Raw genomic sequence first — 12,615 nt, 5'->3', positions numbered from 1 at the left:
CCGATTGTGTGAGAAGCTGACTCAATGACTGATATGCTCTTTTGTTGTTTCTATTGTAAAGGCTAATGTAGAAACTAGATCTCCTGCGGTAAAAAATGACCGCTTCGTGAATCTTAAATGGTCAAATATCAAATCTCCTCTTGGGTTTATTTTGTCTTGAACTACTTGTTTCATTGTAAAAAAGATAAAACTTTTGTTTTCAAAATTATTCGAGACGTTTAGGTTCAGAGGCATGAGACCAAATAAGCTTTTTGTATGACTAAAAGAAATGCTTCTTTCTAATCATTTTTAGATAACAGCATTTTAATAAAGCAAATCATTCATAATTTATATACTCTTTTGATATATTTACACATCAGGCTTCTCTAGATCTTATTATATTCGACTAATTTTGACAAAGCGCCTGCTAAAGACGTCAAGGTGTTTTTGCAATTTTCTCGTGTTTGTATTGTAGGTAGGCGTGTCAAAACCCCTACCTCTTCAATTCTTATATCGACCAATTTTGACCCATATGTTTATGAAGTCTCATCAAAACTGTCGAGATGTTTTTAAGTCGTTACGCTCCTCATGTGTGCGCAAAAAACTGGTTTAGGAACCTTAACCTGTTGGTAATTTGGAATCAAAACCAGTGTGGCAAAAAACGGCTAGGAACCGAACCGAACGGAACGCTGGTTAGTGATCTGGTTAGAAACCCCTTTGTTGAAACCAGTTAAAATCAAACGAAACCAGCAAAAATCTTAACCAAGTTTGAACCAAATCGTTCTTTTTCCACTCGAAAACCAGTTTGGGCAGGAAATTTTGAACAAATTGTTCTTTTTCCACTTGAAAACCAGTTTGGGCAGGAACTGGAACCGGTCTACGCAAAAACCAGTTTTAACTTTTGTTGAACCATACCGAACTGGTTTGCGAAAAATAAGATTATCTCGGTTACCAAGTCGGTTTCAGTTTAAAACCAAACCAAAAACAATTTGTGATTCAACTTGGTTCAATTTGTTTTTATCGGTTTCAAACCGAATCATTAACTTCACAAACCAAGTAAGATTAATTAAGACATTTGATTTCTCACCATCATAAAAATCTAATCCTGGTTATAAATAGTTTATCCAGCTAAACATTTTTAAAAACCGAAAAACATCAGTTCTGATATAACCAATCAAACGACTTCTACTTCTTGCCGGTTTTCTTCTTTGAAACTGGAGCTGTAACCTGTGGTTTAGGATGCTTTTCGGCCTCACTTGGGTCCAACCATTTGAGTGGATGGCGGTTGAAGAACGGCCAGTTGGGAATGGCGGTCAAGATGGTCAACACGACTCCACCAGCGTACACGTATATCATTAACTCAAACGAACCGACGACATAGCCTGTGACGAATGCTGCAATTGCGAATACTACCAGCATTATTTGCATCAGCTGCTCTGCTACCTTTTGTCCTTGCCAATCCATCTGTTAGTCAAAGGGCAGAATCGTAATTAGTATCATCGGTTTAGCACTTTTTAAGTGACAGGTTGGATAACAGATCGACATGATGTCTTTTATCTTTACAACTTTTTAAGGGTTGAGCACGCCAAAAGGTAACTTAAATCTAATCAAGTTATATAACCTCATGTTGACCAACTTGACATAAAGTAAAGTACATCAGATTGAAACGCTACAAACCCTAATAAATTCCAACTTAACACCAGAGCTACAGCTTATAACTGCAAAACATTTAACTTTAACTTGCTATCGAAACATATATTGTTCGATTTCAATCTACAGCACTGATTTCAATTTCTCCAGATCTGTATACACAATTAAGATCAGACTCTCAAAGACAACAAACCGACAACAAAGCAAAAGGTCGATGATTAAAGTCAAATAAAAAACAGTAAACGCAATCAACTACCGGTATCCTAATTACAATCCGATTAGAGATTAATCTTGAGGATACATAACTAATCAAATATTGATTTTTTTCCAAATTATATGAATGAAAATTGTTGCAGTTTTCTAATAATTAATGGCCACTTAACTCTAATCAAGTTATATAAACTCATGTTGACCATAAATTAAAACATAACAAACCGAAACACTACAACCCCTAACAAAAACCAATTCAACAACACCAAGCTACAAGTTATCAAAAACGTATAGCGTTCGACTTCGATTTCAATTTCAATCTAAAACACTAATTTCAATTTCTCCAATTCTGTGTGTGCTATCAAGATCAGAAACATCAAGCAAAAGATCAACTGGTCAACATTTATAGTCGAATCAAACACAATAAACACAACCGACTACCGATTTTCCATAATTACAATCCGATTAGCGATTAATTGTACAAAACACATAATAAATCAAGTTATATATACATATATATATAAATATAAACTCATGTTGACCATAAACTGAAACACTACAACCCCTAACCAATTCCAATTCAATGACACCGAGCTATAAGTTATCAAAACATATATAATTCGATATCAATCTTCAACACTAATTTCAATTTCTCCAATTCTGTATATATGCAATTAAATCCGAAACAACAAACAACACAACGAACCGATAAACGAAACAATAGCTCATTCGGTCAACATATAACGCCAAATCAAAACGGTAAACTTATTCGACTATCGATTTACCTAATTATGATCCGATTAGCGACTAATCGCACAAAACACTAATTAAAACCTAATCTACAACGCACAGCAAGTGCGAATTATGATCCGATTAGCAATTAATCGAATGAAAAAGTGATTAATCAGTAAATTGTTAGGTTTTAGGTTAAATTATGCACAACGAGTAGCGGCAAATGATAATAAGCTTAGATCTATAACGAACAGCAAGTGATAATCGTATACGAATAAGATTGAATTGAAACAAAAACGAGATCTGATGAGAGAAGACTCACTGTGATTATTATCGACGGCTAAAATTTAGGGCGTCTGTTAGAACTGAATTTGGGGGAAGAATATTATTATGGTGTATATATATATATATATATATATATATATATATGGAGTCAAATGCGGTTTTATAACAGTGATTTGTTTAAATTTGCGGTTTAGTTTAATAGTTTTAAATTAGCGATTTTTCATTTATATGATTTCATTTCACTTGTAAATTGTAATTAAACCCGAATTCACTAATCACGTTAAAAATGGTCGTTAAACCCATCAGCGTGTCCTTCACATGAGGGGCAGTTTTGTACTTTTCTTTACCAAAATCTAGCCTTTCTCCGAAGTCGATGACTATTCATCGCGATTACCTTAACACCAAAGGAGAGTTCGACCCAATGCTTTATTTCTGTCCTAGTTGATCCCGATTCGACATTAGAAGTATATTGATTTTCCCCCAATAACCGAATGTTCCTTAAAAACCTGTGCCTTTTTTAAAATATCCTGAATAGTTCCTGTAGCTGAGTGCCTTTTTCAAGGAAATAGAGAATAGCGGAACGTTTAATAAGTTTGATTCTTGATAGGATCATAAAAACCCTCCAATCCCTCATGTCAAGGGGCTTGCGAATTAGGACTGGGGCTTATTTAGGGAGAAAAAAGGACAAAACTGTCCCTCACGTGAAGGACACGCTAATGGGTTTAACGACTAGACTTAACGAGATTAGTGAATTCGGGTTTAATTACAAGTGAAATGAAACCACATAAACGAAAATCGCAAATTTGAAACTATTTAACGAAAACCGCAATCTAATTTTATGTATTTATGCACTTGTAGTAAGTAAATAAATGTGTGAAATGAGTCCCTAGACTTCATATAAACTCAAAAACGAACATCTTAACCTTATCCCGCATGTCACATCAGCTTCTTTAACCTTTACCTTCTTTCAATTTCTTCCCACAAATGTAGGCGTCAGGCATATTTTGGTATTCCTCGTTTTGATTAAACATAAACTTTGCTTTTAATCGTGTAAATTTTATCAATTATAATCGGCATCCAATTAATATTGTGCTACCGGAATATAAACTGTTAAGCACATCATCTGATCTACACGGGTTTACGGATTCTAATCAGGTTGTGAATTTATTAATCAGGTTTGTGGGTTGTGAAAAAATAGGTTAAACGTGTTAGCTGGTAAAATGTTTAACTAAGCGTGTTGGTGAGTGACCTGATTAATTAAACAGACTGGCGTCAACCGAAACACAACCTACGACGCTTTTTTTAAACAGATAAATATGAATACAACTAGTTTATTATATTAGTAGGATTTGAAAACCAAACCCAAAACCTTTTTATCATTATTGTGTTTGCCAAAAACTGGTAACTAATTAAATAAACAATGCATTTGCTTGAGCTTCAGCTAGCAAAATCATCTTAAAAAACATTCATCTATAATAAATTATTTTAAAACATAATATGGCCATCTAAAAAAACAATAACCCAAAAAAAATACACACATACTATAATAATTCACCTTTAAAACGTTATGAATAATAATGACCAGATAAATAAATTTGGAACAAGTTTTCTTCAAATGTTTGCTATGCATTTCGGTGTTAAAACTAAACTAAAACTTTAAATTTTTAGATTAAAAAAACCTGATTTAATTTACCAAAATTCAATTCAATGAACCTAGAGGTGCACAAAACAACCGGTTCCGGACACGACCCGATGGTTCCTACCCGAAACTGGACCCGACCCTACCCGCGGGTATGGACCGGGTTTTGGGTTTTCCTCTGAAACTGTACCCAGAACCAACACGGGTTCCGCCAATCCCCGATCAAAACCCTGTCGTACCCTACCCGAAACCCGAAAAAAACCCAATGGAACCGGTCAAATACCCGACTATACCCGAAACCAGTTCATACGCAGACCTGTTTTTGACTTTTGTTGACTATACCCGGTTCCGGTTCCTACCCGGTTCCAGTTTATGAGAATACCCAGTTTGTGCACCTCTAAATGAACCTAAGGTCAAGTGATCGATGCACCTCTAAATGAACCTAAGGTCAAGTGATCGAATCCTACAGTACGCATGTAGAACGAACAGATCAATCATTCAATCCAGGCCCGCTACTTGAACGAATTAATCAATACGAAATACTATGATTTGATGAACAAAGCAGGCAATCAGAACATCTTTCATCTGACAACAAAAGAAAACATCCAACAATCGATTATACTCGCCACAAAAACGAAGGTGTCCAACAAAGATTTGTCTTCGAAACACATGACAAAAATAGTTCAAAACTGTTTCTGGTCAAAACCTACATCTTACTATGACATGAACTAAGCAGACTTCTTTGTCTTTCCACTGGTTGCCAGTTGCGATTCCGCCTGCAGCAACAGAGAACCCGCATTAGATACTTTATACTTATCTTAAAGAATCCCGAATAAAGATACTATTATAAAAATAGCAATAGATGAAAAAAGGTAATTAAAAATAACAATAAATGTGAAAAACAACCCTCTGCTGGATTCAAGTGACCTTTAACTGAGACTAAAAAATCACGATAACATTTGATACAGTTATAAACGCTTTTATTATATTAGTATAATCAACTGGTGTTTCACTTATAAACGCTTAAACAAAAGAATGAAATGATGGTGTAAAGTAAGATTTTTGTTGTGCAAGACTAAAAATTTATTTCCTAAAAACAATTTTACTTAAACAAAAGAATGAAACAATTTTACCATTATTAGTAATATGACTAATGAAAATAGATTAAAATATTAAAATGTAACATAAGAATTTGAGCGATTATTAAATTATACTTTTTTAATATATATAAATTTTTAATTAAAATATTCATAAAATAAAAGGATCCAATTACAATAAAAGAACGATTATAAAAATGTGAAAATTAGGAGCCCAGGGTATGGGGTTACCTCTTTCTTCACAGGCTCTTCCTTTTCAGACAAAGTCAACTCAATGTGACAGGGAGATGACATATAAGCTGTAAAACAAATTTTCCAACCAGTTAAAAATATATCTATATATAACACATCTAACCTAAATTTCCTCAAAATAAAATCACGGATACTTACGGTTGATTCGCCCATGAGCTCGGTATGTTCTACGCCTTTGTTTCTGAGCTTGGTTTACTTGAATGTGAGAAATGAAGAGCACATCAACATCCAATCCTTTAACCTTCATTCAAAACAATAACAATTATTATGTTTTTATGTCAAATTCCAATAAATAACAAACTTTTGGATTCATGTTATAAATTATCACAAATAGTTTGGTATGAGTAAAATCATAAAATAAAAGTGATTAAAAAAACAACTCATCACTAAATAAATGTGCAAACACAAAAACACACTATTAAAAGATATGTTTATTTGAATGCATACAATTATTTTAAATAAAAGCAAAAGGTTTTAAAACAGGATACCTCAGCATTGCTTTCAGCATTTTTGAGTAAATCCAAGATGAATTTAGCTGACTTGGCAGGCCACCGACCTTGACCATTAGAGTGCCTGTTTTTCGCCTGAGCTGTACGCCCAACACCCCTGCAAAAACGGGTGAATGGTATAGCCTGTTTGTGGGCCAGAACATCCTCCAGGTATCTCTTTGCCTTGATCAAAGGCAACTTTCTTATGGCATGAGCGGTTTCTCTCGTGTTCTACAAGATTGTAAACAAGCTTTTAAAAATTAATTACCGTCTATTACATAAATATTTTACACTATATACAGGTGCAGTGGTGCACGCATACACCACTCTTTGAAAATCATAATAAAATTGAGAAAGTACCTTGAAATGACATCTGAGATCCGAACCTCTAGCTTTGCAGGCTGTAAAATAAAAGGAAAAAAATTCAAAACCAAGAAAAACGACCAAAATAGATCATTGCGAAAAATAAATATATTTCATATGCATCTTGGTAAAATAAATCTAAAAAGTAAAATCAATGCCCTTGCCAGGGAAAAACATTGTTACAAACCTAAACCCCTATTTGTAAATGTTACCCAATAAAAGCTAGCATAATCTCAAAATTCAATCAGTTAATTATTAATTAACAAAAATGTAAAACGGTCAATTAATTAAACTTGTTAATTTAAAAAACATGTAAAATAAATTAGTGATGTATAACTAAGAGACATTAGTGTTGCAAACAAGCTGAACTGCTCAAAACCTACTCCAGATCGACTCGTAAAATAGCTCAATCGAGCCAAGCTTAAACGAGTCCGAGATTCACTTATCAAGCTCAAACCGGCTCGCGAGCCTTAACAAGCCTATTACTTATATAGCATTTAATAAATATATATATAGTTACAAAAACATAACTAAATTAATTTATATATAAAATTATATATATAAAAATAAATAAACACGCGCGCAATTGTACATGCATAAAAATTAAGCCGAGAACAAGCCACGCTAGAGCTTAGAAAACTCCTCACTGCCGAGCTCAAGCTTTAGCAATAGAGATCGAATGAGCCACACGGACCTCAAGCTCTGTCTAAGTTAAGCGAGTCAAGCTCGGGCTTAGCTCAGCTCAGCTCTGCTCTGCTCTAGACATTATAACGTTTTCAAACATCATCCAGTATCTGGTAAGTTGAGAGAGAATTTAAAATCAATTATTATTATTATTATTCTAAATGCTCAAATCGCTGCTTATAAAACACGACATACAACACGCACATTCAACATATCATAACAATTTATACAAACACGAATCGAATATGTAATAAATAAATATCGACTTACACTTTGTAGGATTATCAGGCTCCTTTGAGTATTTCACCTAAATAAATAATTAACAACATAATCCATTACAAATTGTTGTTAATTATCAGATTATTATAATTATAATACAAAATGTAACACGAGAAGTACCATTATTGCTGCGGCTGCTGGTGTTTCAATGAAGGATGAAACCCTAAGTGGTGGTTATAAATAATTAAATATAACGATGGTGGGTTGTTAGTTGTTATTGGGCTGGGTTTGTAATTGGGTTGTTAATGGGCTATTTGGAAAATCTTTGGGCTTTCTTTTTTCGATTTATACTTGATTTATTGTTAACCAGGACTAGGATAGTGCCCGTGTTACACACGGGTAAAACATATTTAAAACGTAATATATATGTGTATATTATAAATTTAGTAAAATACAAATGTCATATATATATATAAAAAAATGATACCTTTATATAAATTATGAGACATTAAATTGTTACTTTAATTCAAATATAAAATCATACAAATACTAACAAAGATAAATAAAAAGTTAAAACATCTTTATAACTTATAACATGATAACAAAAAACGCATATTAATTGAAAGTTAATTGTCTGATTAAATCAACATCCAAAATGACATCCCTCATACACAATTACTTAAATATAACAAAAATAAACATTGTGTAAATTTCAGCACAGATACATTAGATAAACAATAAACACTTAGTGATAAGGAAATTAATTAATAAAAAGAAAAACTTTACATAGACGTAATTGAAGAAATCATACCTTGATGGTGTTTATGTTATCCAAAACAATTTTAAACCAGTAAAATGTCAAAACCTATGAATACAACACCTAAAATTAGTTACAATTTTAAATAATACCCCAATTTATATCTTAAATTACTGCAAGATTAATAATAATGAAACCCGTATTTGAATTAATTACAAATTAAATATTTTTCTAATTAGATTGCATGTATAAGTTGTTTCAAAGGATTTTGATTTTAATAATTTCTATAAATAATTTTGAATGAATAGTAATGAAAGTTTTCATTGTATTTTGAGAAATATTTATTTTATGGTGAAACCGTTTAAAACCTAATGAGTTAGTCAAACCTGTAAAACAAACATTTATTTCAAAAATTTAAGAGTTTTAAAAGAGCATTTAAACAATTTATAAGATATAAACATTTGTTTTTAAATTTATAAAGTTAATTGATTAAGTGTTTAAACTTTTAAACTTAACATATTTAAATAAAGTCAGCTACTATAAATTGAAAGATTTAAAATTTTTAAAATGAATTATGATTTATTTTTTTGTGTTTATTGATTGATAAATGCTCGTTAAATCAATTACTATTGTTTGACTAACATTATACCAAATGAAGGAATGTGTTAAATATAATAAACTAATATTTGTAATTATTATAACAGTTAGGTTCCTATCCATATATAATAAGATTTTCAATTTTTAAATTGATAGATCATCAAAATAAATTAATATTAGTGAAACTTGAAAAAAAAATGCGTATTAGAAACAAAAAGTCACAATATAAAAACATAATTTTAAGTAACTAACATATTAAATATCATATCGATTTAACCGATAATTTAAAAAAAATCATACCTTTAAACCCTAAATAGATTAAAACATAAATCAATTAATATGAATAGATTAAATATCAAATCTATTAACCGTTAGTATAAAAAATCATGCAGTTAAACCCTAAATCCAATAACAGTGAATCAATTTGTTGTTCTTTACAAATATCGATTACACACTAAAATATAAATCATACCTGATAATTGCAAACGATTAACATATTTGATGTTGTTTTGATTATAAAACCGACAAATCATGAAGAACCGGTTATAGATGAGGCGAAAAATCTGGTTACAAACGATGGGGAGCGTTATGATTTTTGAACGAAGCATGTGTCTGTTAAAGAAAAAACGATGAACAATTTAAACCTAGTAAATTTAATAAGTGTTTTAATTTTAACAATAATTAGAATAATTAATATCATAATTACATTAATAAGTTACAAAAATATAAAAGTCAATATCATTGATTAAAATTTTATTGTTAATATGTGGAAATTAGATTTATGGAAGGTTGATGACATGGAAGTCTATGTGGACAACCAAGGTGAAGGACATGTGGACAAAATTGTGTTGCTTTAATATATTAGTTAGATTAGATGGGTGAGTACTAGAGGTGTAACAAACCTGTTTGGTCAACGGCTGGTCAAAACCAGTTTGATTTATACCGGTTCGGTTTATAAACCGGTTTAGACACAAGATAGGCCGGCCTGGTCATGTCGGTTCGGTTCGGTTTATTAACCGGTTTTAGCCGGTTTTAAACCGGTTTTTTCTCAAACCAGTTCTGTTTAAAACCGGTTTGGTAGATCTTAAGGGGAGCCGGTCCTGAAACCGACGGTTTGGTAACCGGTTTGGGTGAAACCGGTTTTAAACCCAAACATGTTCGGTATGGTTTGCCTAAAACCGGTCCCAAACCGGGTTTTTTGTACACCTCTAGTGTGTACGGTTCGGTCAGTTCGGTTAGTTTTTTGGTTTTGGTACGGTTTGGTTAATTTCGGATAATAACCGAAATCATACTTGGGCTTAAAGTTTTTGCGTAGAAAATAGAAATATATGAAATGGATGCATAAAGATAAATATATGATATGAAGGTATAAGTTTGTGAAATGGAGGGTTTGGTAGATCTTAAGGGGAGCCGGTCCTGAAACCAACGGTTTGGTAACCGGTTTGGGTGAAACCGGTTTTAAACCCAAACATGTTCGGTATGGTTTGCCTAAAACCGGTTCCAAACCGGGTTTTTTGTACACCTCTAGTGTGTACGGTTTGGTCAGTTCGGTTAGTTTTTTGGTTTTGGTACGGTTTGGTTAATTTCGGATAATAACCGAAATCAAACTTGGGCTTAAAGTTTTTGCGTATAAAATAGAAATATATGAAATGGATGCATAAAGATAAATATATGATATGAAGGTATAAGTTTGTGAAATGGAGATATAAATACATATAAAGGATGTATAAATACACAAAATTGTCTTATAAACACATGAAATACTTGTATAAAAGCCATAAATATATTAAAAATTGATAGGTTCAGACTGGTTCATTTCGGTTATCCAAGGGTACAAAAAATAACTGGTTATCGATTGTCGGTTAATTCAGTTAGTTTTTCAGTTTTCGGTATGGTTTGGTTAATAACCAAAATCAAACTTGGGCTAAAACTTTTTACGTAGAAATACATGAAATGGATGCGTAGAGATAAATATTTAAAATGAAGATAGAAATACATGAAATGGATGCATAAAGATAAATATCGGAAATGAAGGTATAAGCTCAAGAAATGAGGATATAAATGGATGTATAAATACAAAAAATGAGGATATAAATACATGAAATCGATGTATAAATACACGAAATTGTGGTATAAACATGAAATACATGTATAAAAGCCATAAATATATGAAATTTGAGTGGTTCGATTTGGTAAATTTCGGTTAACCGAGGGTACAAAAATAACTTATTATCAAGTCGGTTAATTCGGTTTTAGGTTCGCTTTTGGTTTTACGCACACATAAATAAATGTTATGGTTTAATATTGATAAGAAATTAGGTTGTGTGTGGGGTGACTCCCATACCACCTCACACACACTTTACAAAGGATGCTCTGCCAAACCACAACACCACCATCATTATCAAAGGGAGCAAACACATTAACACTGATATTCTAACAATGAGATGGGATCCATCGAAGCCAACCAATCACACTTTTTAAATTTATTTAATTTGTTTTTTTTTTAAACACAACAAGCTTGTTAAAGGGTGGATTAGTTAAAATCCATTGCCTAAGTTGCAAAGCGTTATCCATTTTTTAAGCTGTACGACGACACATAATCTTAGGCTATGTACTATGGATAACAGGATGCAAGAAAACAAAAAAATATATATATATACAAAAATGATTTGAAACCGTAAACCAAATCGAATTCTTAATTTTTTCTTGCATTAATCATTTAATGTATAGTTTAACCAAATGTAGCATTTGTCCCCATACCAATCAACAATGTTAGTTTGAGCACATGCTGGAGCTTTACTCAAGCAAGCAAATGTAGCATTTGTCCCCATTCCCAGAATGTTATATATTTAGATTGCTCTCACTCAAGCAAGCATGGAATTCGTATCTCGTCCCACAACCAATACGCCCAAAACACATCGGTGATATTTAAGACGGTACTTTACTTATGACTAGATATATCTCATGTGAATAAAATAGATCAATGTAGATGTAGGGTTTGCCTAAGGTGCTACACCGTTCATTTCACTCATGCATTATCAAACCAACAAAGAAAACGAAAACGAAACACAATAATTTGGCAAACTACATGGACTAAATCTGTAATATTTAAAGATGATCAAATTAATAAAACATGCAGTTTAACTATTATTAACAATGTTTTAAAAACCGGTTTTTTACTCGTACCAGTTTGAGCTAAAAATGGTACAACCGGTTGAACCAGGTTATACCAGGAGATTCAACCGATTGAATAGTTTATTTTATAATTACCTATAAATGCAACTTGAACTCCAAAAATAAGCCAAAAGTAAATCATTCCATAATAAAAAATAATCCAAATCCAAAAGTTAATCCATATTAAAGAAAATAATACAAAAGCACTCACTTAAAAAAAAATAGTCCTAAAGTTTATACGTTTCAATGTTAATTGCTCGGTTAAAAGTAATTTTGAAAAAATAATGGGCCAAAAATATCAAAAATTTCTCAGACTTAAAACCAGGTTGCCGGTAAAAACCGGTATTTTAGAAAAAAAACCGTCCGTTCAATTTTGTAGCAAACCAGCCAAAAATATCAGGCTTAAATTACCAGGAATTGAGAGAATACCCCAAATGAATTTGACTTTAGTCTGTTTCCAAAATAACTCTCATCAACTAGCACTAGTTT

The 12,615-nt window shown here is 32.0% G+C and overlaps 1 protein-coding gene and 1 pseudogene across 1 annotated transcript in view; both read right to left on the bottom strand.

The window, feature by feature from the left end:
- Positions 1–1,053: 1,053 nt before the first annotated feature.
- Positions 1,054–1,481, bottom strand: LOC143530471 (signal peptidase complex subunit 1 pseudogene; annotated as a pseudogene).
- A 3,742-nt stretch (positions 1,482–5,223) lies between these two features.
- LOC143530448 (large ribosomal subunit protein uL22y-like) overlaps positions 5,224–12,615 on the bottom strand; it is an 81,132-nt gene continuing 73,740 nt past the window's right edge. Inside the window, exons 3-8 of the mRNA XM_077025985.1 lie at positions 7,650–7,686; positions 6,693–6,733; positions 6,333–6,563; positions 5,983–6,085; positions 5,824–5,891; positions 5,224–5,271 (exon numbers count right to left, since the gene is read on the bottom strand). Of these exons, the coding sequence (XP_076882100.1) occupies positions 5,224–5,271; positions 5,824–5,891; positions 5,983–6,085; positions 6,333–6,563; positions 6,693–6,733; positions 7,650–7,686 (528 nt within the window). The remainder of the gene's footprint in view (positions 5,272–5,823; positions 5,892–5,982; positions 6,086–6,332; positions 6,564–6,692; positions 6,734–7,649; positions 7,687–12,615) is intronic.

Source organism: Bidens hawaiensis, unplaced genomic scaffold, assembly GCF_021521415.1.
Source record: "Bidens hawaiensis isolate Kalapana, Puna unplaced genomic scaffold, B.hawaiensis_p1.1 tig00008946_1, whole genome shotgun sequence".
NCBI lineage: Eukaryota > Viridiplantae > Streptophyta > Magnoliopsida > Asterales > Asteraceae > Bidens > Bidens hawaiensis.
This window is presented reverse-complemented; position numbering and strand designations above follow the sequence as displayed.